General features: G+C 34.9%; 1 protein-coding gene across 47 annotated transcripts in view; it reads left to right on the top strand.

The window, feature by feature from the left end:
- The window catches only part of RIMS2 (regulating synaptic membrane exocytosis 2), a 446,430-nt gene that overhangs the window by 334,056 nt on the left and 87,485 nt on the right, over positions 1-24,889 (top strand). For 11 of the 47 annotated variants that reach the window (XM_064706347.1, XM_064706349.1, XM_064706345.1 and 8 more), the window contains one exon: positions 24,034-24,134. The exons of 14 other annotated variants lie outside the window; for them this stretch is intronic. In XM_064706347.1, the coding sequence (XP_064562417.1) occupies positions 24,034-24,134 (101 nt within the window). Of the gene's footprint in view, positions 1-239; positions 330-8,884; positions 8,918-19,019; positions 19,056-24,033; positions 24,135-24,889 lie in introns of all 47 variants that reach the window. 22 more of the 47 variants (XM_064706377.1, XM_064706351.1, XM_064706376.1 and 19 more) reach the window with 5 other exon arrangements.

Here is a 24,889-nt window from a genome sequence, read left to right as displayed (position 1 = left end):
ATTAAAGACAGCAGAATATTTGAAAAGTTACGTAGGCACTAACTTTTGGATAAGATGTTCTGTTCCAGAATGTTTAAGATGTGTAATTATTCTCTTCACCCCAGGCCTCTAAGAACTAATCTAAATTTTATTGTTAATTATAATACATTTGTTTAGATCAAGTTGCCCCAAATGATATTAGGTGTATTACAATGTAAGTTACATAATATTTCTGATTTTTTTTTTTTGATCTACACTAGAAGTTACATGGGAAGACCAGCAGAAAAAGGTGAATGGTACAATAACTGATGACAAACCATTGCCGAAAAAGAAACACCATTCTGAGACAGGTTTGTCAGGGTTTGGAAAACCACATGAAAGCATGAGACTATAAAACCACATTTCATGCTTTTGTAATGCGTGTGTGCTTTATGTACCTTATTTTTTCACTTTGGTGTGAAATATTTAGCATGTAGAGACCATTTAGATGATATAGTTTTGTTTTAGAATAGCGAAAATAGATCTGCTTTTGTAAACAATTGTGTTAGAATGCACATACATTAGAAAAGAACTGTTCTGGCACAGTATTAGACATAATTTGCTTTTAGTTTTGAATTTTGTTATGACTTAATAAGTTTGTGCAAGCCTCAGGAATCCAAGTATAATCTGTGCTGATTCTTATTTAGTTGACCAAACCAAGGTACCTACTTCATGTATGGTGAAAAAATCATCTTCTACAGGCTTAAATCTCTGAAACCTTCTTTCACCATCACACAAGGCACAAATAATGTTCCAGTGTAATTTTTTATGCAAGCTGCAGTTTATACCTTCATACTTGGAAATTCTCAAATCTAAAAAATCTCTTCTTTCCTCCATTCTGTACACAAATGGATTTCTTCTGAAACTAAAAACTATCTCAAACTCTTTTCACCCCAAATGGCAAGTTCAATTATTCAGCTATCTTTGTTCCTACAAATGCAAAGCAATAAAATGTAAACGTAGTAATAATAACGATGATGATAACAATAGTGTTGTTGTGTCTTCACAATCAGAGAATAAAAGGTCCTAATCACATTAATTTATACACTTGCAAAGGGCTAGTACACCTTTAGGAGTGGAGAAGATCGGGAGGAGAGAAGGAAGGGGAAGGGAAAGGAAAGGGAAATGGGATCTTTATATTGCAGGTTTCATCCTGTATTTAAATATCGATCGAATCTACTCAAGTGAATGGGATTTTTCAGTTGCAAGAATATCTTGGTTCAGTTTTGTATTGCAAATAACTCTATTGGGCATATTAGTTGTCTCACTCTAATAACCACCCTTCTCCCAGTTGCACAAATTAAAATTTACAAGATTGGCTGGCTGTGTCACCTCCTAAATTAATAATGTAATCTCACCTAAATTATAATATATTACTGATAATATCCAAATGTTTTGCTGAAGTTCAACTATTGTACAGCTGAAAGTACCAGACTCAGAACTGAAGAAAACCAGTGAAATCTGTCTTGATTCTAACCTAGGAATTAGACAACCCCAGATGCGCCCTTGCATTTCCTGTTCCCCAACTTTTTGATGCATCAGAAGAAGTTGCAGGATAAAACAAATGCTGTTTATAACAGTCAGGATCAGAATATCATATATCTTCTTTTCTAGCTGTTTTAACTGTTGCATGATAGATTCAAAATACAGTGTCTACACTCTTGTCTTTCCAGGGAGAGTTGAGCACAATAGTGCCTCTGCCCTGACTTTTCCCTTATGTTGTATCTAGGTAGGAACATTAACTCCATCTTCCAGCTGAGGTGGGCTTAAGACTGTGATCTAGACATATAATTCATTTATGGTTACTGGCAGTACTTTTAGGGCCACCTTCTCCATATTTTAGAAAGAGGTACCATATTTTTTAGATGGGGTATTCTACATTTTGGAACATGAGTAAAATCTTATAATTGAAAGACAAAAACAGGCAGAAGAATAGAAATCGGAATCAAATATGGCAACAAAAAATTCTCACTTTAGAGGTGTTCTGTATATTAAAATGGTAGTCATCTGATTTCTACCTATTTTTCTGTCTGGAAGAGAACCAGTGATCTCCAGTCAGAATTGGTTTGAAAAGCCACAGCCACCATTATCAAAATCTAGAATAGATACAAAGTTTAGTAAAACTTGTGTTCTTCACTTTACAGTCTTAAGTCTTTCTGTGAGGGCTGATGCCTGATAAGAGCATAACTTCTGTTTTAATTTGCATTGTCAGTAATGTCTTGTAATCAGTAATGCATGGGATGGTGATACACAAGGCAGAGACATTGAGGTGCTTCTGAGCAAGCTGCAGTAGGCCTCAAATGGCACATCCCTACATGCCTCAGATGCTTTTCCAAACTGAGTCTTTCAAAGAGCTTTATGTACTTCAGTGGTAGGAGTGGAGTAATGCAACTTCCAGGACTGGCATAATCTGCCATGTGTGCACACCACTGTTCCCTACAGACATCCCTGTATCATTTCAGTTACCTTTCAAGGCATAGCAGTCAGGACATCTAGAAGAAGGTGCCACAACACTGTACTCAGGTCTGGATGTTGAGCTATATTGTATCTATGACCATGATCTAATCGTGATGCAGCCTGACAGAAGCTACCCAAGGAAGCTTCAAATTCCTTGAACCCTTACAATTTAGGATTTACCCTCTGCACAGGACTGCACTTTCTTTCATCTGTGAATGCTCTAAATGTTGGGTCTGCACAGAAGACAGTGAAAAGATACTAATGAAACTTATTTCCTGAATTCAGAGGGTGCAATGGAGGCAAGAAGGAATAGGGACACCTCATATTCCCCAGTTTTGATTGCCTTTTCATCTGTTGATGAATTTTCTGATTTGATCTGTTATGAAAGCTTATACTGTCTTTAAGTGCATTTTGTCTGTTAAGAATTTAACCTAACCAGTGCCATGGAAATAGCCATGGCAGTAGTATAGCTAAGAAAACCTGGGAGAACAAATAGGCTTTGATTACACGAGTACCATGAGTGCAGAACTGAGACCTGTGAGCAAATTGTGGAGAAAAGAATGAATAGATAACAAAAGTAATTTCAAACCCCAGACAAAATAGCAGTAATACTGTACCTTGTAAAGCATTAATATTGTAGAAATATGCATGACTGGAAACGGGATTAGCAAATTTGTTGGAGGGGAGTTGAAGGTCATTAAATTACATAGCAAAATTATTCTTGTGTTGCAGACTTTTCAATAGAAGTTGATGATAAGATTTCTCTTCCTGAATATCAGAAACCAAAGTGATGGGTTTTTTTAAAAGTGTTTTAAAATTTTAAGTTCTGATGAAATTTGCAGAATTAGTGTTAAGCATATTTCAAAGACTCAGTTTTATTTATGTAAAGATTTTGAAGGATTGGAAGGGTAAAACTGCAGATTCATAGGTAAGCATAGCATAAAAATTCAAGCTATACTTTGAATCTGTCCCCTTCCTTTATCTGATGTCAGTACTATGTCACAGAATACTGCATTCTAGACACCACTACATCAAAAAGCATGAGAAACAGTTCCTTGTTCATCCCTGAGATTATTAAGTACCTTCAGCGCTCACCACTGCATCTGAGCTGTAATAGATGGTATTTGAAAGAAAGTGAATAAAACTCTTGTCCTCTAATCAGATTTTGTTTTTCAGTGAAAAGAAAAGGAAAAAAAAAATACAGGAGGCAAACATTTTCACGTGGTTTTGCATTTTTATATATGAGGCCTTAAGAGAAGAAGTTGGAAAAGAAGGTTGTGTGTAGAGAATGTGTCCTGTACTGATACGGATAAAACTAGGCAGGATACTGTTTTTCTTAAAAAGCAATTCTTTTCATCAGTATCATCACTAGTGTCTTTTGACCCCATGAAAGTAATTAAAATGGGAAAAGGACATAGTTTAGGGTACCATGGCAGAGATACTAATTTCTGTTCCATTTCACGATCCAAAATATTGGAAGCTGAATACAGCCTAGCAACCTGTGTCTCCATCCAGAGGTGACAATACAGAAACTGCCTTTGTAGGATAGCAAAGAGGACAGTATTGGCTTTCCCTTGTTTTTCCAACAGAGAGGCAGTGGATTTGATGGATATTATTTGAAACACTCCTGTAATGGTTTCATTATCACTGGCTGTTGAGCACATTGCAGTGTCATCACATATCCAACCTTTACAACAGAAACTTTTGATTTCCAAGGAGCAGTTGAAGAACAGAACGGTGAGAAAGTGCTGAACATATATTAACATTATTGAACAAAAGAACACAGGGTAGTTAAAATGGATTTATAAATCTTGGACTGGAATTAAGTAAAAATTGAGTGTCCTTGTAATTTTTTTGGGGAAAGACATATTTCTGTAATATGGAAGTAAAAGAAAGTCTTAGAGAAATCATAGCAATGGTAGGTTAAACACATCAGAAAATATAAAGTTAATGTATGCTTAAAAATGATAAGTCTTTATATGGGTAGGTTTGCTTTCCATTTAAAGGGAATCATGCTTATTTTTATCTGTGGACCATTTAAGTCTCTCTCATGGGTAGGACTATGCCATGACACCTGAACAGACAAAGACTTTCACAAATCTGATGTTATGTAATGAAAACTAATTGTAGCTTATTCATTACCATGAATTCAGTTGTAGTGTTAAAACAGTAGTCCAAAATCATTCAAAATTGTGTTTATTTCAATAGAAGTTTGTAGTCAGAATTCACAGTATGAGATATTGAAAATCATAGAAAGGGAGAAAAGAGTTGGAAAATAGAGTTGGGAAAGAGTTAGAAATGAGCTGGAAAAGGCAAAGTAAGGATAGGGCAGAGAGAGAGAGAGAGAGAATTAATTGCCTTCTCAGGATTCATAATAATTCCAATCCAATGTGTAACTATAGTGCTTTAATATTTTGAAGTGTTACTATTTTGTCTTTTTCCCCCCTTATAAAATTACCATGTGAACTTTACTCAGAGAAGCAAAACAATAAAAGCTCTCTCTGGATTCTTCCTTTAGTTTATCTTTTGAGATTTATGAAAGTTATTCAATCTACTTTGTTTAATTTGAATTAGAGATTTTACAATACTGAAAATATTTACAATTCCTTCTGCGATTTTCTACTATTGTCTCTACTATCCTTGTCTTTGGATAAGAGTAAGATTTTTCATACTTACTGTCTTTACCTATTGTGTTTTTTATGTAGTGTGTATTACATATAGTCTAAATTATGTAATTGTAGAATTAAATGTATTACTTTATTCTTTCCTCTATTTTCTTGCTGTATTTTTGAGTTAAAATGTCAGCATCAATCCAGTATACAGATGCTATTTTGTGTGTTTATGTTTATGCTTTAAGGTAAAGAACTCTAACTAAGAGGGAACTACCTCATTAAAAAGTTCAGAAGTGTGGGACAGGCTCTGTATCTAATTGTGGATTATTGCTTTTGGAGGACATTAAGTAATACTGATTTTTTTCACATCGCAATGTAGTAAAATGGCCTTTTCATCTACATCTTCTGCTAACAAATATTTGTACTCTTAGCTTTTCTATGTACTCTTGTATATATGTATCCTTAGCATTGCAGAGTTAGAATAATGTCAGGGGATATCTTACCTGAGAGTTAAATGTATTATATCAATCATCAGGTCTAATCTCATCCAGATTAATGACATATAATTATGGAACATACAGACTCTATGGAGCATTTCTCTCTTAGAGTCTCTTCTTCCATGTTTTAAGATGATGCTTATTTGATTGTACTATTGCAGATCATATTTTATGAGGAGTGTCCAGAAATGAGACTTTACAAATCTGAGCTTCTGTTTGCAGTGCAAGATTGTTGGTTCTTAGGAAAAAATACAAATAAAATTAAGAAAACTCTTGAGGGAAAAAGAAAAGCACCAGTAATTAACTTATATCTCTCTGTCCTTTGCTGCTTTAAGAATTTTGGTTGGGTGTGTTTGCCATGTAACAATTTTTTGAACATTGAGTTCCTAAATGCCTCTTTTCAATGGGTGACATTACTTACGATGAACAGTTCTATGTTTAAGCATAATAAAAGAGATGGTACTTATTTTGGGCAGGTTTCAGACTTAAAGTTTTTGTTAACTTTTTATGTTTATTTATTGAGATTATCATCTGTTTCTAAATCTGCATATAATAGCCTTATACATACTACTCTCATACATTGAGATGAACAATTGGTGAAAATAAATGATGGTTCCACAAAAAAAAGCAATAACTACAAATGAAGACTGACTATATACATGATGTAAATTTAATAGAATTGGTGACATGGTTTTATTCTTACATTTAAACCTATTTCTATCAAAAATATTATTTTGTAGATTAAAAGCTACAAAACCAGAAAATTTTCAAATTATTGTGTGAGATTTATGGCATGGTGTCTTAATCAAGAGAAAAAGTGATTCACATAATTAAATTGTTTTTAAATTAATCATTCATTAATTGTTTTTAAATTAATCATTCTGTTAGAACTTTCTTCTTCACATCATTATTTGTAAGAAGTTGGTGCATTGCCATGCCACAACTTCTACGAATTCTTTAATATTTCCAACAATAAATACAAAAATATTATAATCCATTTATCTCAACAGATGAGGTAGCAGTTGATCAGGTATCCACAGTGAGACAACAACTATTATCTTTTTTCCCCTCTGGCTTCTATTAGAAATATTCTTCTAATATGTTTGATAAGTAAAAATCTAAAACTGAAAAATATTTGTAATTATGAATGGTTTTTGTTTTCCACTTTGAAATGTAAATTTTTTTCATAACAAATACTTTGCATGAGGACTTTAAAAAAGGCTATTTTAAAAAAGTATTGGTATACGTGAGTGATATGCATGTAAATACTGGTAATTTGATCCTAAAATATTCAGAGGCTTTCTTGCTATTCAGTTGTGTTTGTCTGGCATTACTAGAATACCTTGCATTATCTTACCAGACATGTTCCAAGTTTGGATATAATATGATTCAATACTTTGAAAAATTATAGAGAAGGATTTCTCTTACTGCAGTATATGTCTCAAAGCTCCTAATTCTTATGGATATTAAAAAAAATAAACCAAGGAGTGGGGGTCTTGGTAGGGACTTTCTAATAACTGCTTTTGCTATAGTAGGAATGCTCACTTCAGGGTTATACATAAGTAATATCAAATATTTTCAGAACATTTTGAATACTTTTAGCTGTGTTTTGGTGGTGCTAAAAATGATTTATTTATGTATTTAGCACTTACAGCAATTATAGCTACATTATATTAGTATGAGTGTAACATGACGTGGAGAAGTAGATCTTTCTATTTGCTTATTTGTATTTCTTCCAATGGATTCTTTGTACTTGCCCAGATAAAAAAATATTTATACTCCATTATTGTTTTTTTAACGTGCAAAAACTTTGCAACCTTTGTCAAAACTACAGCTGCTATGCTTTCACACTACATTTCTCATACATAGCTCTAATGTGTGTTCATTTTGCAAGTAAATTTAATTGCCTAAAAATGCATTCTAATTATGTACATTTCAAGCTGCTTGGTTTTGCAACAACTTTGGTAGCATCTTGGCATTTGACAGTAGATTGAAATATAATCTAACACTATAATATAAAATTGTTGAAGTACAGGAGACAATGGTTATCAGATAAAATTTGGTGTTGTCTTTAATTTTGTTTTACTGATTTATGTTGCTTATTCTAATTTTGCATTTTTTCAACGGTATCTTGATATTGACTGTAAAACGATGATAAAATTACAGATATTTTTGCAGTGTGTAAAACTTTCTGGACTTCTTTATCTAGTATCTTCAGCATTAATAATTTATGAGCAGTGTTTTGTAACTTATTAGAAAACTGCATGTTGAAATTTGACCAAGCTTATAGATTTTTTTTTTCTATTTCTGATGATTTGGGGAGAAAGCATTTGTTCTGCTAGCACCTGTGGCTTCACAGTTCTTTGTAATTGTTCTTACTTTTCAAGATGAATTCCTCCCATTCTTTTGCTACAAATAGATTTCCAGTACATAGCAGACACTGTCCCTCAGATGTTTTCCATGTCTAAAATGGCAGTGTGCTTTTGAATGCAAAGTAACAATATAAGTGATGAGATAGTTGCTTTGGCACTTGACTTGCATGCATTTGTGGTAACTTAGACTTGTGTGAGATGACATCAGCATTAGTTCTGAAAAAGTATCCTGAGTTGACCATGAGAGTTAATAGCTATACATTCTCTTTTCACACGTTCTGTATTTTGGTTTTGATAATTTTGCCTTTGGCAGAGCATTTAAATAATGCAGTCCTTTCCAGAGTGTGTTATGTGGATTCTGAAATGTCTGAGCTTGTACATACATTTGCAAAAAAAAAAAAATAAATTCTGTTTTGGGTATCTGAAGTTTGGTTTAGCATAAATTACAATAATTTAATAATTGAAAAATCTAACAACAGAAGTCCCTTGAACATTAAACTGAGTGGTCAATACTTGAAAGAGAAAAATAATATTTGCATTCAAGTAGATAACATTCAAAAAAATGAACAGTCATGATCAAAAGTATTTATGCTAGTTAACATACCTTTTACTATCCAGCTTTTTCTTCAGCATCATTACAGGGATTGACTTTGCTGTCAATTATAACTTTTATTATTTCCTCAGCTTCTATACTAACTCTGTCTTTCCTGTTCTTTTCCAACAACAGTAGTTTAACCACTTCTTTCTCAGCTTTCTTTTTTCTTCTAGTGTCTTTTTTTTTTTTCTCCACTTACTAACTCTGCTCTGCAGACTTCTCTCTAAAACAATTTTTGGCCCTTTCCCTCAGTGTCAGTTTTAACCTTCTGAATACATCCTCTCACGCCCATCTCCTTTGTCTATGTCTGTACATTACACGATGTGATCACAGAAGAAGCGGAATCATCAAGGAGAACAAACTCAGGTCTGTCTCTTCTACTGCTTTTCTCTGTGTTATTTTTTTCATTTTACCTTTTCTATAGATTTTATCACAGCTCACTTCACATACTTTTCCCTCTCTTCCCCCTCAATAAACTGGCAAAATATTGACAAGGTTTGAGAATTTAGGACACTTATGTAATTTCTATTACCTATAAACCATGCACTCTATAAAAGTCATGAAGGGTAGCTGATGACAAATAGGCTATACCTTAAGACTTTAAACTGATTTGAATTCTGTCACATCAGTTCTTATTTCCCATCTCAAATAATTTGAAAATTAGCCCTTACAGTTCCAGCTAACACATGAAAACAATCTATAATTTGTTTTATCTGTACATTTGAAAACTGCTACAAAAACTGCAGAAGCTCTTCTATACCTAGTTCTTTTTGACTCTGGGAGGATATAATTTCAAAGCAGAATAATTTCAGTAAGTTAAATTTCATGCACTGGAATTCCAAACTTAGTGTTTGATTTTGAATAAAACGTGTTTCAATTAGAAGTAGAGTTTTTAGTGAACAAAAGCTCTCTTCTCATGCCAAAAAGTGCAAATCAAAAAGTTATGATAGCATGAGAGCAAGAAGTCAGAACATTGAAGGAGTCCTCACTTAGCTGCATTGTTTATGAGGCATATTGTACATTACTTATGGTTTCTTTCATAACAAATTTTAAGCTGCCATTTAATTGAATTTTCCATGTAGTTTATATTACTGGCAGAGAACTAATATCTGTCAAGGCATCCTAGCCCTGAAAATGCAGTATTTGTTCACATTACTCTGCTTCTTCAGTTGGGGTATGTAGGACAATATACCACAATTCCCCAAATTTAATTAAATTAAATTCAGGTATAAAATTCAAATTTTACAATTACTGTGTAAAAGCTTTAATTAATTCCCTGTTTATCTGCTATTATCCCAACAAATTAGAGAAGCCACTTGGATGCCATTTAGGTTAGCAAATCTGGAGAAGTTTGGGGGTATATTGACTGGTCCATTAAATTTAGGTGATATTTAGTGAAACATTTTTGTCTTTTCTATACTATGACTGGCTCCTTCAGAGCTCAGTTTTACCATTCATACTGGTCTTGTCCTAATTAGAACCATAGATTTTTTTACAGAATCTTGCAGATGTTATTTGCTGTGGTTTTCATGTTAAACAAATCTCAATATAGAAATTGTTAAAATTACAGGTTAAAAAAAGTTGAGGATAGGTAGGGAAGATAACTGGCAGGATTTTCTGAAAGTGCTCTTTTGTAAATCACTATATTAGGAATTAATAAATTTTGCTGTGGAAAGACTGAGTTTACTTATCTTGTACTTATGATTCACTGCCAGTTCCTGTGCAATGATTCTGAATCTCTTTTATTACAAAAATGAATTTCGAAGATTGGGTGACCCATTTCATATCTGTTCATAATAAAAGCTGTAGGCCTTTTTATTCCAAAACCTTCCTCTGAGTTATTTATTGAATCCATATATTAAATCAGAATATGGAATCTGTCCATATCTCTCTCAGTGCTGGAAGAAATCAGGCCTTAAAATGGTCAGAAAAAAACATTTATTTTCACCACCTGTGTTTCTTGAACATATATAAGTAGTTAATACACTTTATTATTAAATTTTTTGACATTGCAATTCTACAAAACACTGCTTAGCTCAAAGTATTAAGTAAATGTAATTTGGCACTGATTAATTTGTCTAGCATACATTTGCAAAAGCATGATCAGCTCTGCAGTTGCAATAATTGTTATTACTACCCCTAAACTCATGAGAAAATTGTTGTGTGAATAGTAGCATATTTTCAGATGCACATTTGAAACAGGTCCTCTTCCATGTTTGCCTTAGTAACAAATTAGGTTACACATTTCAGTACAAGGCACTGAGCGCAGCTAAAAAGCAAGGGATTCATTTCAAATGCCTACTTTAGAACAAAGTGTTTTCCCATTGCTTTAGGATTTGCTTTAAAAAGTGTGAATCTAGGATTATCAATTTACAAGTTTCCTTAGGAAATGGTTTTCACATAGTTTATTTATCATGGTTTATTTTTCATGCTATCAAACATTGATGTATTTCAGAGGATTAGCTATTGATTTGAGGTGTTATTAGACCAAGAAGTCTTGTGAAAGCTAAATATCTGAATATGTTACAGTTGCATTGATAGAAAAATGCTGCAATTTTCTCTCTCTGGATATGAAAATCTATAACTGTAAAAAAAAAAATTCCTTGAAAAAACTTAGATTTTTTTTGTTGAAAAGTTTTATGAAAGTGTGTGCAAAGCTTTTGCTGTATATTTCAAGCACAAAAAACAAAACGAGTTCAGAAAGATAAGAAGCAAAAGAATTTTAATATCAATTTTGTTATCTGACAGTAGAGCTTGATAGCATCCTTAATGATTAAACCCTGTTTTTCTTGGGTGAAGGAGGAGCTTTGCGATCCAGGCCTTTCACAAACCTGCTTTGAGATGCAGGGTTTTCATATTTTTCAAATTAACACGTTTCATAGGTTTAGATGTTGTCGAAACTGTTGACAATGTTTTCACTAAGAGTATTTCCATTCAGGAGAAGTGGAAGTGAGCCCTTGTCTGCCCAAGAGCCTTAGTGGGAAGCATACATCTTTATTTTCATCTCTAAGATGGGTGAGAACAACCAGTTATCATCGTGGCAAAAATTACTGGCAATTGCACATAATACTTACTGGGTTCTTCAAACATAAAATACAGAGAACATTTCTTCAGAATTCCAAAAATTGATCTAGCTGACTCAAGTAACTACCCAAAAAATGATCATCCAAGCATTGCAAAGGCAAATCCATGCCAGTACAAAGGCAGTCAGGGCACATACAGCAGAAATAGTGCTGAGTGAGTAATTCTAGGATGAGAAGGGCTGGCATAGTGATACCCATCCTAAACTTTCTAACATGAATGGAGTTAGAAGAGAGTGGGGACTGTTCCATTTCTAAAGGGCCATGAAAGGAATAGAAATAGATATTGAAGTCCTTTTTTGCAACCTCTGGCATAAAACTGTCATGTTAAGAGCACACAAAGGCTTGATTAGAGTTTTTGTTGACTTTAAGAGTGAAATTCAAATAGACAAGGACTTTGAAATACCATTTTTTTAGTGCTTTATTATGAAGTTTCTTTGTAATAACATGATTGAGGGAAATGAAGCCTACAAAAACTAACAAACCCTACTGAGGATGAGTGACCAAATTGGAAGAGTTCAAAAACCTGGACAGTGAAGGGCCAAACAGTGAACAGGTGTGGCAAATTTACTGTATGAGAAAACAAGGACAAAAAAGTCACAGTTCAGAGGGTTTAAGAAATCAACTGCAGTAGAAGACAAGGAGCACAGGTCTGTTGATTCATTCTTATCTTACAGAACCATGAGAGGTATTTCAAGTCTTCCAAAAGAGAATCTTCTGTGATATACTTACCCTTTATAAACAGAACATAACACCCCTCTGCTTCTGAGTTATTATTACAGTCAGTATTCTGTGACACACTTTCCTTTATAGAACAGGATGATGCCTTGTTCTGTTTCCATTTTCCCTATGTTGAAAAAACATTTCTGGGTAGGATTTGTAACATTTTAGCACAACTATGATTAAATTACTTGTGCATCTCTGAACACTTCTGTGATATTTAGTTTGACAGGCTTATTTAAAATCTGGTGCCTTAGACTGTGAAAGAAACATTTAAAGCATCTAAATCTGTATTTGGTCAACAAAACCCAAAGGGTAAACTCCAAATTCAGTGTCATTTTCTAAACTCTGAATTCAATCTACAGGTACTTAGCATAGTAATAGATGTATCACATTGGATGGCTGGGCAGCTCTTTGTCCTTATTTTTTAGTTTGTTTAGAACTAAATCCAGAAACCAAAGACTTCTGAAGTAGCCATCTGTACTAAACCACAAAAATAAATGCTGATGATCAGTCTGCTGAAGCTAAAATAGTAAATACATCAGATTATGTAATTTAAAATGACAGCATAATTTTGCAAAATGTTTGTTAGTTTAATTTGTAACTATTCTGAGTTCTAAATGCAGGTGATCATTTGTGTCCTTTGGCTAAACCTTTGACTGTCTTTCTAGTTATTGAGATGCTAATTGAGGTGTTTTGCATTCTTCTGTTGCTGAAGAATCTTCATTAATACCTGTTAGCTTTTCTGAGAGCAGAGGCACAGTTATTACCAAATGTTTATGCCTATGATTGGAAGTGGCTGTATCAGAATGTGGAATTCTCTGTGGTTAAGCTGTGGAGTGTACCAGTGGTGGGAACTCTGAGAAGCATGCTTGGCAAGCAGGATATTGGAAAGCTTTATAATAAGACTGCTCAGGTTTTCCTGAAAACAATGAAGAGCTTATAATGTGGCTGATCTGAATTGATTTTTATGGGTACAGAGTATAAGGACCTACTGGCCACTGAGATATTGTTCTTTTACACTTTCAAAATCCTATTTCATGTCATTTATGTAGGGAGGATGTGCTAGAACTCTTGGGAGAAGCAAAATGGGATGTTTTAGCTAATATTTGACTTACTACTTCTTTCTTCCATGATTTTCCATGTAGACCTCAGTATTTTATGAAAGCCACCAAAATGTGTGTACACCTTTGTATGAGGCACAGAAAAAAACATCACCAGCTACCCTGCAAAAATCGTAATGGAAAAGGATCTAGGCAGCATAAAAAAAAGGGCTAGCCATAACCCTAATCATCACTTTAATAAATATGCAAAATAGAACTTTCCAACTTGCTTAAAAATATATTTGCCCTTTACCATCTGCACTGATCTGTACCTAATGATGAAGAGCTTAGCTGACCCTGTCAATTTATAAAACCAGGATTGTAGAGATTCTTTAACTTCCCTGTTTAGATTACCACACGATTTTATTCAGTTCTTTTACTAAACAGTGCCATGTATTCTGCAAATAATCCGAAGGAACATTGTTAACATGCTTTTAGCATTGTGATAAAAATTTATTTAAGTGGCAAGAAATGTCCCCCAGGTTTTAGTCTTTCTTTGGTGCGTCAAGCTTGAAACCAACAAGAAAAAAATTAGAAAGAAAAAAGCTGTCAAGCAATCCTCAAATAGCAAACAGGAACATGAAGCCACGTTCCCTGCTAGGAAGCTGGCTGGCTGAAATAGTCTTTTTTTGAGCATGTCCTTTTAAGGGAAATAAGTTACATTTAAACAGTACTATTAAGTATCAAGAATATATAAGTTAATATATATTGAAGAACCCTTCAGCAACCATTAATTATTTTTTCTTTTCATTCAGACTGTGATGTGGATCACAGACTTGAAAAGAACTTGTTTGCTGCAGCAATAGTTTTTTTATATTTGCCACACATCAGACAAAAACGCCCGGAGTGAAGTTCAGTAACCATTTTTGTCTCAGCATCTGATACTTTGCTAGACCTGTGCCAGTTAGGCAGTTTAATTTTTCACACTGTTGAAAGCCAGAAGGACAAAATTTAGGGCTAACTCCTTAGAGGTAGACTTGGAATTTAATAGCTGAGCAAACAGGAGGAAATGTTATCCTTTGAGTACAAGACCTTTAAGTGGCAAGTTTTGATGTTCAAAGCAAATACTTCTACATGTTATTATTTATTTTTAGGAGACAATCTTCTTTCCTTTGCCTGATTTGATAACAGGGCTATGAGGATGGTGCAGGGGTTTGAGAAGAAGCCATGCAGGGAGGTGACTTGGTCTGTTCAGCCTGGAGGAGACCGAGGGAAGGCCTTGGGGAGGTCTACAGCTTCCTGGTGAGGGGAAGAGGAGAGGCAGACACTGATCTCTCTTTGTGGTGCCCAATCACAGGACCTGAGGGAACCTGAAGCTGTGTCAGGGGAGGTTTAGGTTGAATATTAGGAAAAAGGTTCTCCAGCCAGAAGATGGTTGGGCACTGCAACAGGCTCTCCAGGGGTGACAGCACCAAACCTGACAGAGTCCAAGAAATCTTTGGGCAATACTCCTAGGCACATGGTGAAACTCTTGGGGCTGTCCTGTAAAGGGCCAGGAGTTGGACTCAATTATCCTTATGGGTCCCTTGGAGCTCAGAATATTCTGTGATTTTGTGATGTTTCAGGGATTTTTTTCCCAGAATAAAATTGATTTTCCCATATTCTCATGAATAACATTTCAAGAGAAATCTCTAGTAAGAAATTCAGCTAGCATTTTTTGAAGTACTTACCCAAACTTAGGATACTACATATATACTTAATTTTAAAAATAAAATGTTATTTAATAATTTGAATTACCTTGAGAAATGAGACTCAATTTTTAATAAAGCACATAAGTACAGGAGGTAATTTACCCGCTGTAGAAATAGAATTCATAGTCATATTGCTGATATTAAGTGTCTGCAAATATGAAAAATAAAAGGATAAAATCTTTTATGTCATTGTCATATCTTGTGCCTAAACTCAGAAACAAACTAGGACTTCCATATCTGTCTCTTGCAGTGACACGTGTATCCTCCAGCATTGGAAGCTGCATTTTTTCCCATCAAAGCAAGGAGGTCAATATTTATTTTAGACCGCTGTTCAGTTTATGCAAATCTCATTCACCTGGATCCCAGGTGAATGAGAAGAGAAAGGTCAAGAGAGAACCAGGATCTAACCTTAAGTTTGGAGCAGTCAGCTGTGAGAGAAGGGAGAAACCCTGGGAAGCCCAGCACCTCACAGGTGTAATCTGAAGGCTACACAATCAGGTTGCCCCTCATCTCCACCAGGAAGCCAGCAAGTCTGAGCAGTTGTTCAATGCTGCCATCAGTAATTTTTGAGAAATTGTTCAATACTGCCACGGTATCTATGACTAGGGAGAAACCTGCTATCCTGCTTCTTCTGTGGAGCTGTTATTCTATTCTCTCATCTGTTCCAAGGAACTTGGAGTCCCTGCTACATGAGACTTCTTGGTGTGATGTGGGTGAAGTCTGATGGAGTCCTGGCACCCCCAGGTACCCATCAGAAGAGTAAAGCTCATTGAATTAAGGCATTTCCAAGAAAATCAAGGCCACTTTAGATCAGTTTTAGTTCTTGACAAGTCTGCTCTTGTATTCTTTTCCATTCATTTTATCTTCCAGATACATATTAGATTATTAGATCTCTCTCAGAGATATTAGAACCAGCTAGAAAAAACAAGGAGTTAGACCATGGGAGCATGGCTGTGTCTACCATTAAATAAAATGTCAGTGGTCATTATAATAGCAATGTCTGCTGTGATGGTAGAAGAAGGTTGTGGGAGAGAATATTTTAGCATTTCAGTCTCTCTATATCTATAGTTCATTTCTATATTTCATCCATATACTTAAATATATCTGTAGTCTGATCAAGCAGAAAACATACAGTTATTTTCTGTAATGTGCAGAAATATGTCCTTCATGAGAGCATTGATTTATTTTCTTCAAAGTACAGTGCTCTGAAAAAAAATAGTTCTTGAATTGAGAACATTACACCACAGACACAATATATGCTTTTCACTTTGTAAATCAAGGTTAAATTAGATAATGTAGAAAAATAATGACTAATGTGATGATACTGGTCATATATAGAAAAAAAATCAGATCAAGATATTTTAGGAGTGACTTTGTCTTCTCATATTTTTCAGTTTGAGACATTTTAAAATAATCTTAAAGTGATTTATGGGTTTTCAGCAGTTTCAAGACATTAAGGGTCCTTAGAGCTTTTTTGTTTTGAACACATTACAAACTAAAGCATTAATTGCTTTAGTGTCAACATCCTGAACCTGCTCTGAATTCCTTTAGAGGTGAGGTATAGGCCCATAGCTGCAGTGAAGGTCTTTGCTGCCGTGATGTTAATATTGCTTTATTTGGTGAATGGATGATATCAGTTTTGTTCAGTTCTGCTGCTTCCACCCAAATCCGATCTTTCTAAATTCAATCTTCAGTCCTTTCTAGTACTTCTTCAGGCAGCTCTTGACAATACATATGGAACCTCAGTTTGAAGAGTCGGATCTACTCTGTTGAGCCTTCTACTAAAAATCTAAAGACTATATCTATTGAAGAGATTTGTTACAGCCCTTCAATCACACTTTTAAAATTCAAGAATCAAATAGACTTCTATGTTTGCAAATGCTATGATATTAATTTTTATGGTCTGGTTTGAAAATATTTTCCTATATACTTTGTATATCTAGAACAAGAATGAGTGAAAGTCTGACAGGTTTCAAACTTCTTTATTTTGACAATGTATTTATTTAAAGATACATGTTTAAAAGACATCTAGACATAAGGGTAAATGGACTTCTAAGCCTCTTAAAAATTATTACTCTATATAAGTTTTCTATGTTAAGATAATATTTAGGCAAAGTAAATATTTCTTTTCACTATGCATATGGACCAACCTAGAAATGTCATCATTCTCTCTGAGCTCAAGCTCATGGGTGTTTTAATGACTCAATTCACTTTCTTCTATTGTGCATTATGTTGGATCAGTGCTATTGCTATCAAATTGCTTTCTGCTTTAGAAAGTAATGCAGCAATAAAAGGCATTGTATTTGTAGATTTTATCTTGGTAACAGCAATTTAAAACTGAAAGAAAAATAAAAATATTTTGGTTGAAGAAAAAGGTTGAAGAGCAAAATAATCTATCATTCTCTGTTTTTTCCTAGCACTATCCACAGCCCACATAGATAGTGAGGCCAGGCTGCCCAAAGGCCAACTCAGAAGAACACAAAAAGCCTTATTTAAAAATGGTGTAGAGTGTGGGGCAGGAAGGGTCAGGGAATGGGAGAAGTTCCAAGAACTGATTCAATAGCCACTGATTGCTGAAAGTGTAGGCTTATGACCTGCCATATCTGTTTCCCATTAATTTGCCTAATAGTTCCACTAGAAATTGCCAGCAGAACAATAAACTTGAACCCACACGTGATAGGAAGCCAGATCTATTGGAGTGTAGCATATTATTTATGCTCTCTGTAGGAACACATTTTTCCTTCTCATGATTCTACCTTGCTTGAGTATGATTTCTCTCTGAATTTGACTTCATCCTCTGCTTTGATACCCACTTACAAAATTATATTTCCTTAAAATACAACAACTCTTGATTTCTTCTTCAGTCTGTGTACTGTAAATTAGATCTTATTTTTTTGAGCAGTCCTCAATAACCAATAACTGGAAAAATATTTAGTTCTACTAATGCATACTATTTTTGGTGTGTAGCCTGGGGGCTGTTCTATATTCATGGGATTGTTTTAATTGAATTTAATATAGTTTTGAAAAGGAAAGAGAACCTACTTCAAAGTTAATGCATTTCTAATTTAAGTAAATTTCATCTGACTTAAAATTCTTTCACATTATTTACCAAAACTGGATTTCAGATTATTTATGGGCTGCCAAATTATTTGATAGGGATCCAATATATTTTCATTTCTTTGTGACAGATGAATGCCCTGAGCCATTTACAACCTTTGATATGTATTCAGAGTTGGCATCAGTCAGCTGAGTTTTAGTGCATGAACTGGGTTTCTGAGTATTGATTGTAGTGTCTTTGGTTCTTCATAATTTTTAACTCTAAGACAAGTTACAGTAATATCGTTATTAAACCTTTTAACCTGTAGAAGCTATGAGAATTGATTAAACCAAAGAAGATTTAAAGTAATTGCCAAAAGCCATTCTGACACATTCAATTTTTATGCCTGAACCATTAGACTGTGTCTTGTGTGTGCACTGCATAAAACCTACAGCACAAGCAAATTTTTTTTTAACTTCTATTTTTGTGTCATCCTGATTAAGGAAACTGGAAAGTAACTCTACCTGACACCTGCCTTGCTCTCTTTTTCTTGAGTGTGTTAATGATTCTGGAAGTGCACAAAATATCCATGGGTTCCCTTCAGTAAATGTTCAATATCAGTACACAAATGTATACACTAACATACAGTAAATATGCCTCTAGATTCAGAGCACCATACTTGGTTGGTTGACTAAATTCTTCATGTTATATTAATTTGGTGAGTTTGGTTAATGTTTTCCTTTTTAATGCATTTTATATTACTTTTATTATTATTATTTCTGCATTTTTTTTCTCTCCCCTTCTTTTTGCTTTACATATTGCTTTCATTTGTTTTAGAAGAAAAGAAAACAGATCCAGAGAATGGGGATACAGGTAGGGTGACTTATTAAAAATATTTTTGTGTTTTTCTCTTAATTTCTTTGATCTGTTATGTTGAGCAAAGATGTAGCAAAGAGTTGGAGTGCAATTTTTATGTATTTTATAGATTTCAAAATAGACACTAGGAAATGGAACCTAAGAAAGGACTTTCCTAAATGTATTTCCTTTGCTATTTTAAGGGTGTCGAATAAGGGTGAGAAATGGTAAGAAAGAGACCAGAATCAGCTAAATGCAGATATCATACACTTTAAGATCTCTGTTCTGTCCTCCCCTCTCCAGACATAGAGCATGCTCATCTGCACATGATTTTCTGCTCTATTAGAGGTTTCTGATTTCCAAAATATCAGTCTTTATAAGACTTTAGTCCCCTCATCAAGAGTTTTTTCCCCATGCCTTAAATTTTTTATCCCTTTTGCCCATATGTATTCAAAACTAAATCTGTTCTAATACTATAAGGGAAACTTCACTCTTCTCCCATACCAGATTCCCTTTAATTCTTTGTGCTACAGATGCCTCACTGTACAGCAAACTCCTCTTCCAAACTCAGTTCCTGCATCAGGATCTCCATCACCAGCATCTCTAGGAACTAGAATGGTTTAGTAAGTCCCACTGGAGAAGACAATGAAAGAATGAAAGAGCAGAGGTCACAGCTGGTTATGATTTTTAACCAGATAGGTTTGCCTTAGCTGGATGATAAGGCCAGTTTGTTGTCCCTGTTGTCTCTGGTGTAGCTCACAGGCTATCAGCTGAAGAATCTTACCCAGGAGAGTAGCGAGTATTTGACCTGAAGAGAAAATACCAGTTTTTAGCTCTAGGCTGAATTCAATGATGGCTTATCTCCTTGTAAAACTATGACTCAGTGAGCAGCTCAGGGGTTAAGAAAAGTTAGGTATTAACCAAATCACTGATTGCAGCCTTTCACTTTAGTGGTGAAGTAGCTGAATCTTGTCACATCTTAGCTTATTTCAAGTTAAAACATGAAAATAATGTTTTTTATTTGAAGCTGGAGCAGTGATTTTAGTGCCTGTACTGAGTCCTGTTGCAGGAATGGAATTATACAGCCACCACCTAGACCATGGTAGGAATTATGTGGACCTTACCTCAATAGGACTTCTCCCTAGCTTCCAGTTCAATAAAAGAATCAAGTAGAGTTCCATTTTCTACTATGTTTAATTGGCAATAGTAGTTGGAGTTCAAGCTGGTTGCCTCTTATTTGGGGCCCTGCCTGTTGCTTGTTACTGGATTTTATAGTCTCTATAGGTGGCTTCATTTTCTGACTGCATTCCTGCTCATACAATCCTGTTTGCAGTATCTGGGTTCTTCTCTTCTGATTTATTCCCACAGCCTCCAGGCACCCTTTTGTCTGTGTCTTGAGAAATATCCCTACTTTTGTTTACAAAATATCCTATAGCTAAAGTTGAAATTACAGTTCATTGTCTAGTGGTTACATTTCCATAGATAAAAGCAAGCATCAAATTCACATGGCCCAAGGTTTAATTTACTGTAATCACCAGAGCTAAGCTCTGGCACAGCAGCCTCTCACTGCAGTCCTTGTGGATCTGAGAGATTACAGGGCTGCACTACACAGTTCTTCTGTGCTTACTCTGGCATTTCAGGAGTCTTTGCTCTGTAGTTATATTACTTTCCCTTAGCATATTCTGTTCTGAAAATATGGGGAGTAGCTGGTAATGAATCAGCAGTTGTCTCTCTGTCAGCCAAGAATTGCCTTGTGCCCATGGAAACCCCACTGAACTAACCTTCAGGCCACGGGTATTTAATGCTAGAGAGTTCAAAATAACCAAAACTCCAGAGTGTTGCCTACAGTGCAATGCCCCCAGTTATGTCTGGTGAGCAGCACCAGGCTTTGTTCTTCCCTTCAGTCTTAATTTTTTGCATTCATATGGCTGGAATTTTAGTGTCTCATTGGATAGTTCTGTTGGAGGCACAACTACTGCTTATAAGCAAAATTCTGGAAGGATGTTCATGAAGAAATGAACTCACTTTACCTGGCCAAAATTTGGTTGCATACACTTCAATATATTGTGGCAGCACTTCAGTATATCAGAAGCAGCTTTAACTTTTCTAGTGCCAGTCTTTATAGCCCTGAAAATGTGTTGTACTGGGCTCCAGCTCAGGATCTAATAACACAAGGGCTCAGTCAGCCCTTGTAATTCAGGTGTGTGAAAGCTATGCTCCTACATTTAAAGCACTGTTTATAACTAATGGTTAGATTCAGGTTAGTTCTGGTTTGTTGACTCATGCTCCATGAACAGCTCCTGCCTGCAGTGGAGTCCTTGGGTAGGACTAATGTTCTGCCTTGGTTACCAAACTCATGTTAAAAGCTGAAGCTTTAATGCACCCAGAGGGTTACTGAGCCCTCTAGAAGTATTTTTTCTCCTGCTAAGCCCTCCCACGTAGGTGTGAGCTGAGCAGAGGTTTGCCAGCAGAAGTGAGGTGATGGTAGCCCTGCATTCCCAGCGCTCAGTGTGACAGGCTCTCATGCTGGGCCAGGGGAATGGGCAGTGCCAGGATGCTCTGCAGCCTTTCCTGCTGCCATGCAGGTCCCAGCTGCTTCTGGCTGCAGTGCCAGCGAGCTCAGCCCGGGGCACGCAGCAACCCTGCACTCTCTGCTTGTCAGCTCCGTGCACAGCAGAGCCAGAGCTCTCTGCTCCTCATGAACTATCCACTGCCCTCGGCCCTTCCGCTTTTTGCTCATAACTGAATCCTCTCACATGTTAAAGACAGTTTCAAAAATACAAAGGAAGTTAGATTTTCCTTTAATAAGATTTTATGGGAATTGAATAATTTTTTTCAATATTTTTCTGTCTTGTTTTTCTCTTGAGAAAAAATAAGCCACAAATTTTGTTTGTTTTATTGCAGAGGACTCACACCATGGCCTTATATCTTTTGTTTCCCTTTTGAATGGCATATTTTGTACATATCATAGGCAATTGGATTTATGGAAATCTAACTTTCACTTTGCCAACTGATCATAGATAAGAATGAATATTTTCTCAAGTAATTGTGAAGTTTCTAGTTTATGCTCAGGACCTGTTATTTCTTCACTTGCACTTTCCTGAAATTTGGCAGAATGTCTGGAGACAGAGAAAAAATGCCACGGTTTCATAATAAAACATTAAAAAAAATTGAAAAAATGCCCCTTTTTGAGAAAAATGTCTCCTTTCTTACATTACTGAAAAATGACAAGAAGATTTTGATTTCAGCAAAAGATGATTTCTTTCTTTGAGAGGAGGCTGGAGTATTTTACTTCAAAAAACATATGTGTTACTTCTGTCATTGAAAAAAAAAATTTCCAGTGTAACTTTTTATTTTCAAGAGAAAAAAAATAGAGCTTTTAAAACTAGACCCTAAAAATTTCACTTAATGATAAATTGAGAAACAGGGCTATGGGTTCTATAATGGTTGAGGAAAATTATGATAGGAAAAATTTTATTTTATTTTAGAAATTTTCATCTGCTGCTCTCTCTTTCAATTTATTTCTTCCTATAAAGCACCATTTATTCTTTCTCATTAATTTTTCTTCATTTTAATTTCTCTTATAATTTTTCATGCAGTCTTTTCTTTCATGTTGTAGAGTGTAAAGTTCGAGAGTCAGAATACAAAAACTAGAAGCCAGAGAGTTTATAGAGAACAGAAGAGCTTAGTGTTTTTGTATTCCCACTTCCTTTTACCTCCTCTCCTTCCAGATTTCCTATGAAGCGCCACAACCCCTACCTGGCAGCTCTCACAGTATGTGCTACCACCCCTATTGTTCTCACAAAAGAAAACACAAAGCTGAGAGGCCCAGGTTCTGTCCCAAGCCCCACTTTGCTGTTAGATCATGACTTTCAACTGAGGTTTAGAGTTTACACCAGGTTTCTGTAGTACACTGGCACCTAACATTCCCATCTCAGTTCCATAAATGCAATCCATATTGCTTAATACTTACAATGTACAGAAGCTTCTGTTTATGATTAGCGGGATCCTGAAATTTTTATCCTAGATAACTTTTGCATTAAAATTATGGATATTTTAGGACAAATGTCATTCAAAAGTAATGCTTTTTAGCATTTGGTGGATAATGATTTATTCTTGACTTATACCAGGTTAAAGTAGAAAAGAATCATACTTATGTGGGTATGATAGCGAATTAAATTATGTTTGAAAATCTTTTCTGAGCTGTTGTCTTCCTCTCATTTTTCTATTTCTCAATCTTCCACCTCAGCTTTGGCACTTCCTTATTATTTTACATTGTAAATTGTGGTACAATATCAGTTTGTTGAAAGCAGCTACTGGCTGAGTCATGTAGTGAGACCCCATCCCTGACTAAAGCAAATCACATGTGTTGTCCAAGATGAGTGAATCCTGGAATTGTTCTTGAAGCTGTGCTTCATTAGAATGTAATACAGTGATGCCACTGGGTGGCTCTTTAAGATTCCTTTAGTCATTCTTTGAATTTTTGGAGCATACTAAGAATATACTGAAATAGTAAATGGAAGGTCTGCTAGTCCATGGCTGTTACTTGATTATTAATTTGATATGTCAGACAATGATAAATGCAGAACCAGAATCTCTTCCCAAAATAAACAGGTTATCTTTGCATTCCTCCTTATTAAATAAAAGACTCAATTTCTCTTGAATATTCTTAAAATAATAGAATTATATTCCATGGAAACACTGTGTTTCATTTATATTGAGTTTTTTTCACAAAGTTGGCTTCATTTGAATTGTGTAGATAATACAACACTTATTAAGATTCTGCTGAAATACTTATCTGCTATTTTCCTCCTGTTGCAATTCTTTGGTTTTCTGCAAAATCATAATTCAGGAACTAAAATTACATGCACGGAACTTAAGTAAATCAAATTTCATCTCTTTCTGTTAAAACTTCCATGAGCATAATTTTAACCTTGAAAGTGATGACTGCATGTGTATTTATTTTCTTTTTTTCCTTCTGTTTTTAACTTAACAGGTGCACTGGATGTAGAAGAAAGGAATCGCCAAATGAAAATGAGCAAGTACAAACAGGTAGCAGGATCAGATTCCAGGCTGGAACAAGATTATCATTCTAAGGCAAGGGAGTTTTATTTTGAAAAGCAACAAAATATGCTAAACTGAAATATCCAACATCCTATTAGAAAGTAATAGATGAGTGCCAGGTTGTTTCTTCAATAAAATTTTGGAAATGTGCAGCAAAACCCTTAACATACAGTGTTCTTGATTATTAAAATTTAAGAAGGATAAGTTAAAGCAAATGAAAGAACCAGTGTAATTGTCTATCAGAATGAACAATAGTGCCATGATTTAAAAACTCAAAGAAAGAAAAAAAAGATGTTTATTGAGTGACAGATGGCATGAGAGCTAATGAAACTTGCTCATGGCTCTTATATAGTTGAACAGAGAGTTATCTTGATCCACTGAGAACTGGAAGATGCAGTGTTACTTAGCTTAATAGTGGCTTTTTAGCACTTGGAAAAGTATTTTATACATCAACAAAAGCTTTTACCCCAGCTGTGGCAGATTGCCAAGAATCTGAATATCTACATAGTAGTATAACCTTAAATATACTATCCAAATTTCCTGCTATCTGGAACAGGGTCATGTCATATAGAGTATGTTAATTAAAATAATCAAGATATTTTCAATTTAAATTTCTATTATGCAAAAATAATTTAATGTCCTCTAAAAGACTTCATTAATTGAGGTCGCATTTTAAGTGGAAAACACGAGACTTCTGACCTATAAAATTTGGCTGAGGAAATGATATCTGGTTTAGACTTTTATTTCCAGGTTGTTTTTCCTTGCTCCCAGGATTGGCAAAGCTACTG

The sequence above is a fragment of the Zonotrichia leucophrys genome, chromosome 2, assembly GCF_028769735.1.
Source record: "Zonotrichia leucophrys gambelii isolate GWCS_2022_RI chromosome 2, RI_Zleu_2.0, whole genome shotgun sequence".
Taxonomy (NCBI): domain Eukaryota; kingdom Metazoa; phylum Chordata; class Aves; order Passeriformes; family Passerellidae; genus Zonotrichia; species Zonotrichia leucophrys.
This window is presented reverse-complemented; position numbering and strand designations above follow the sequence as displayed.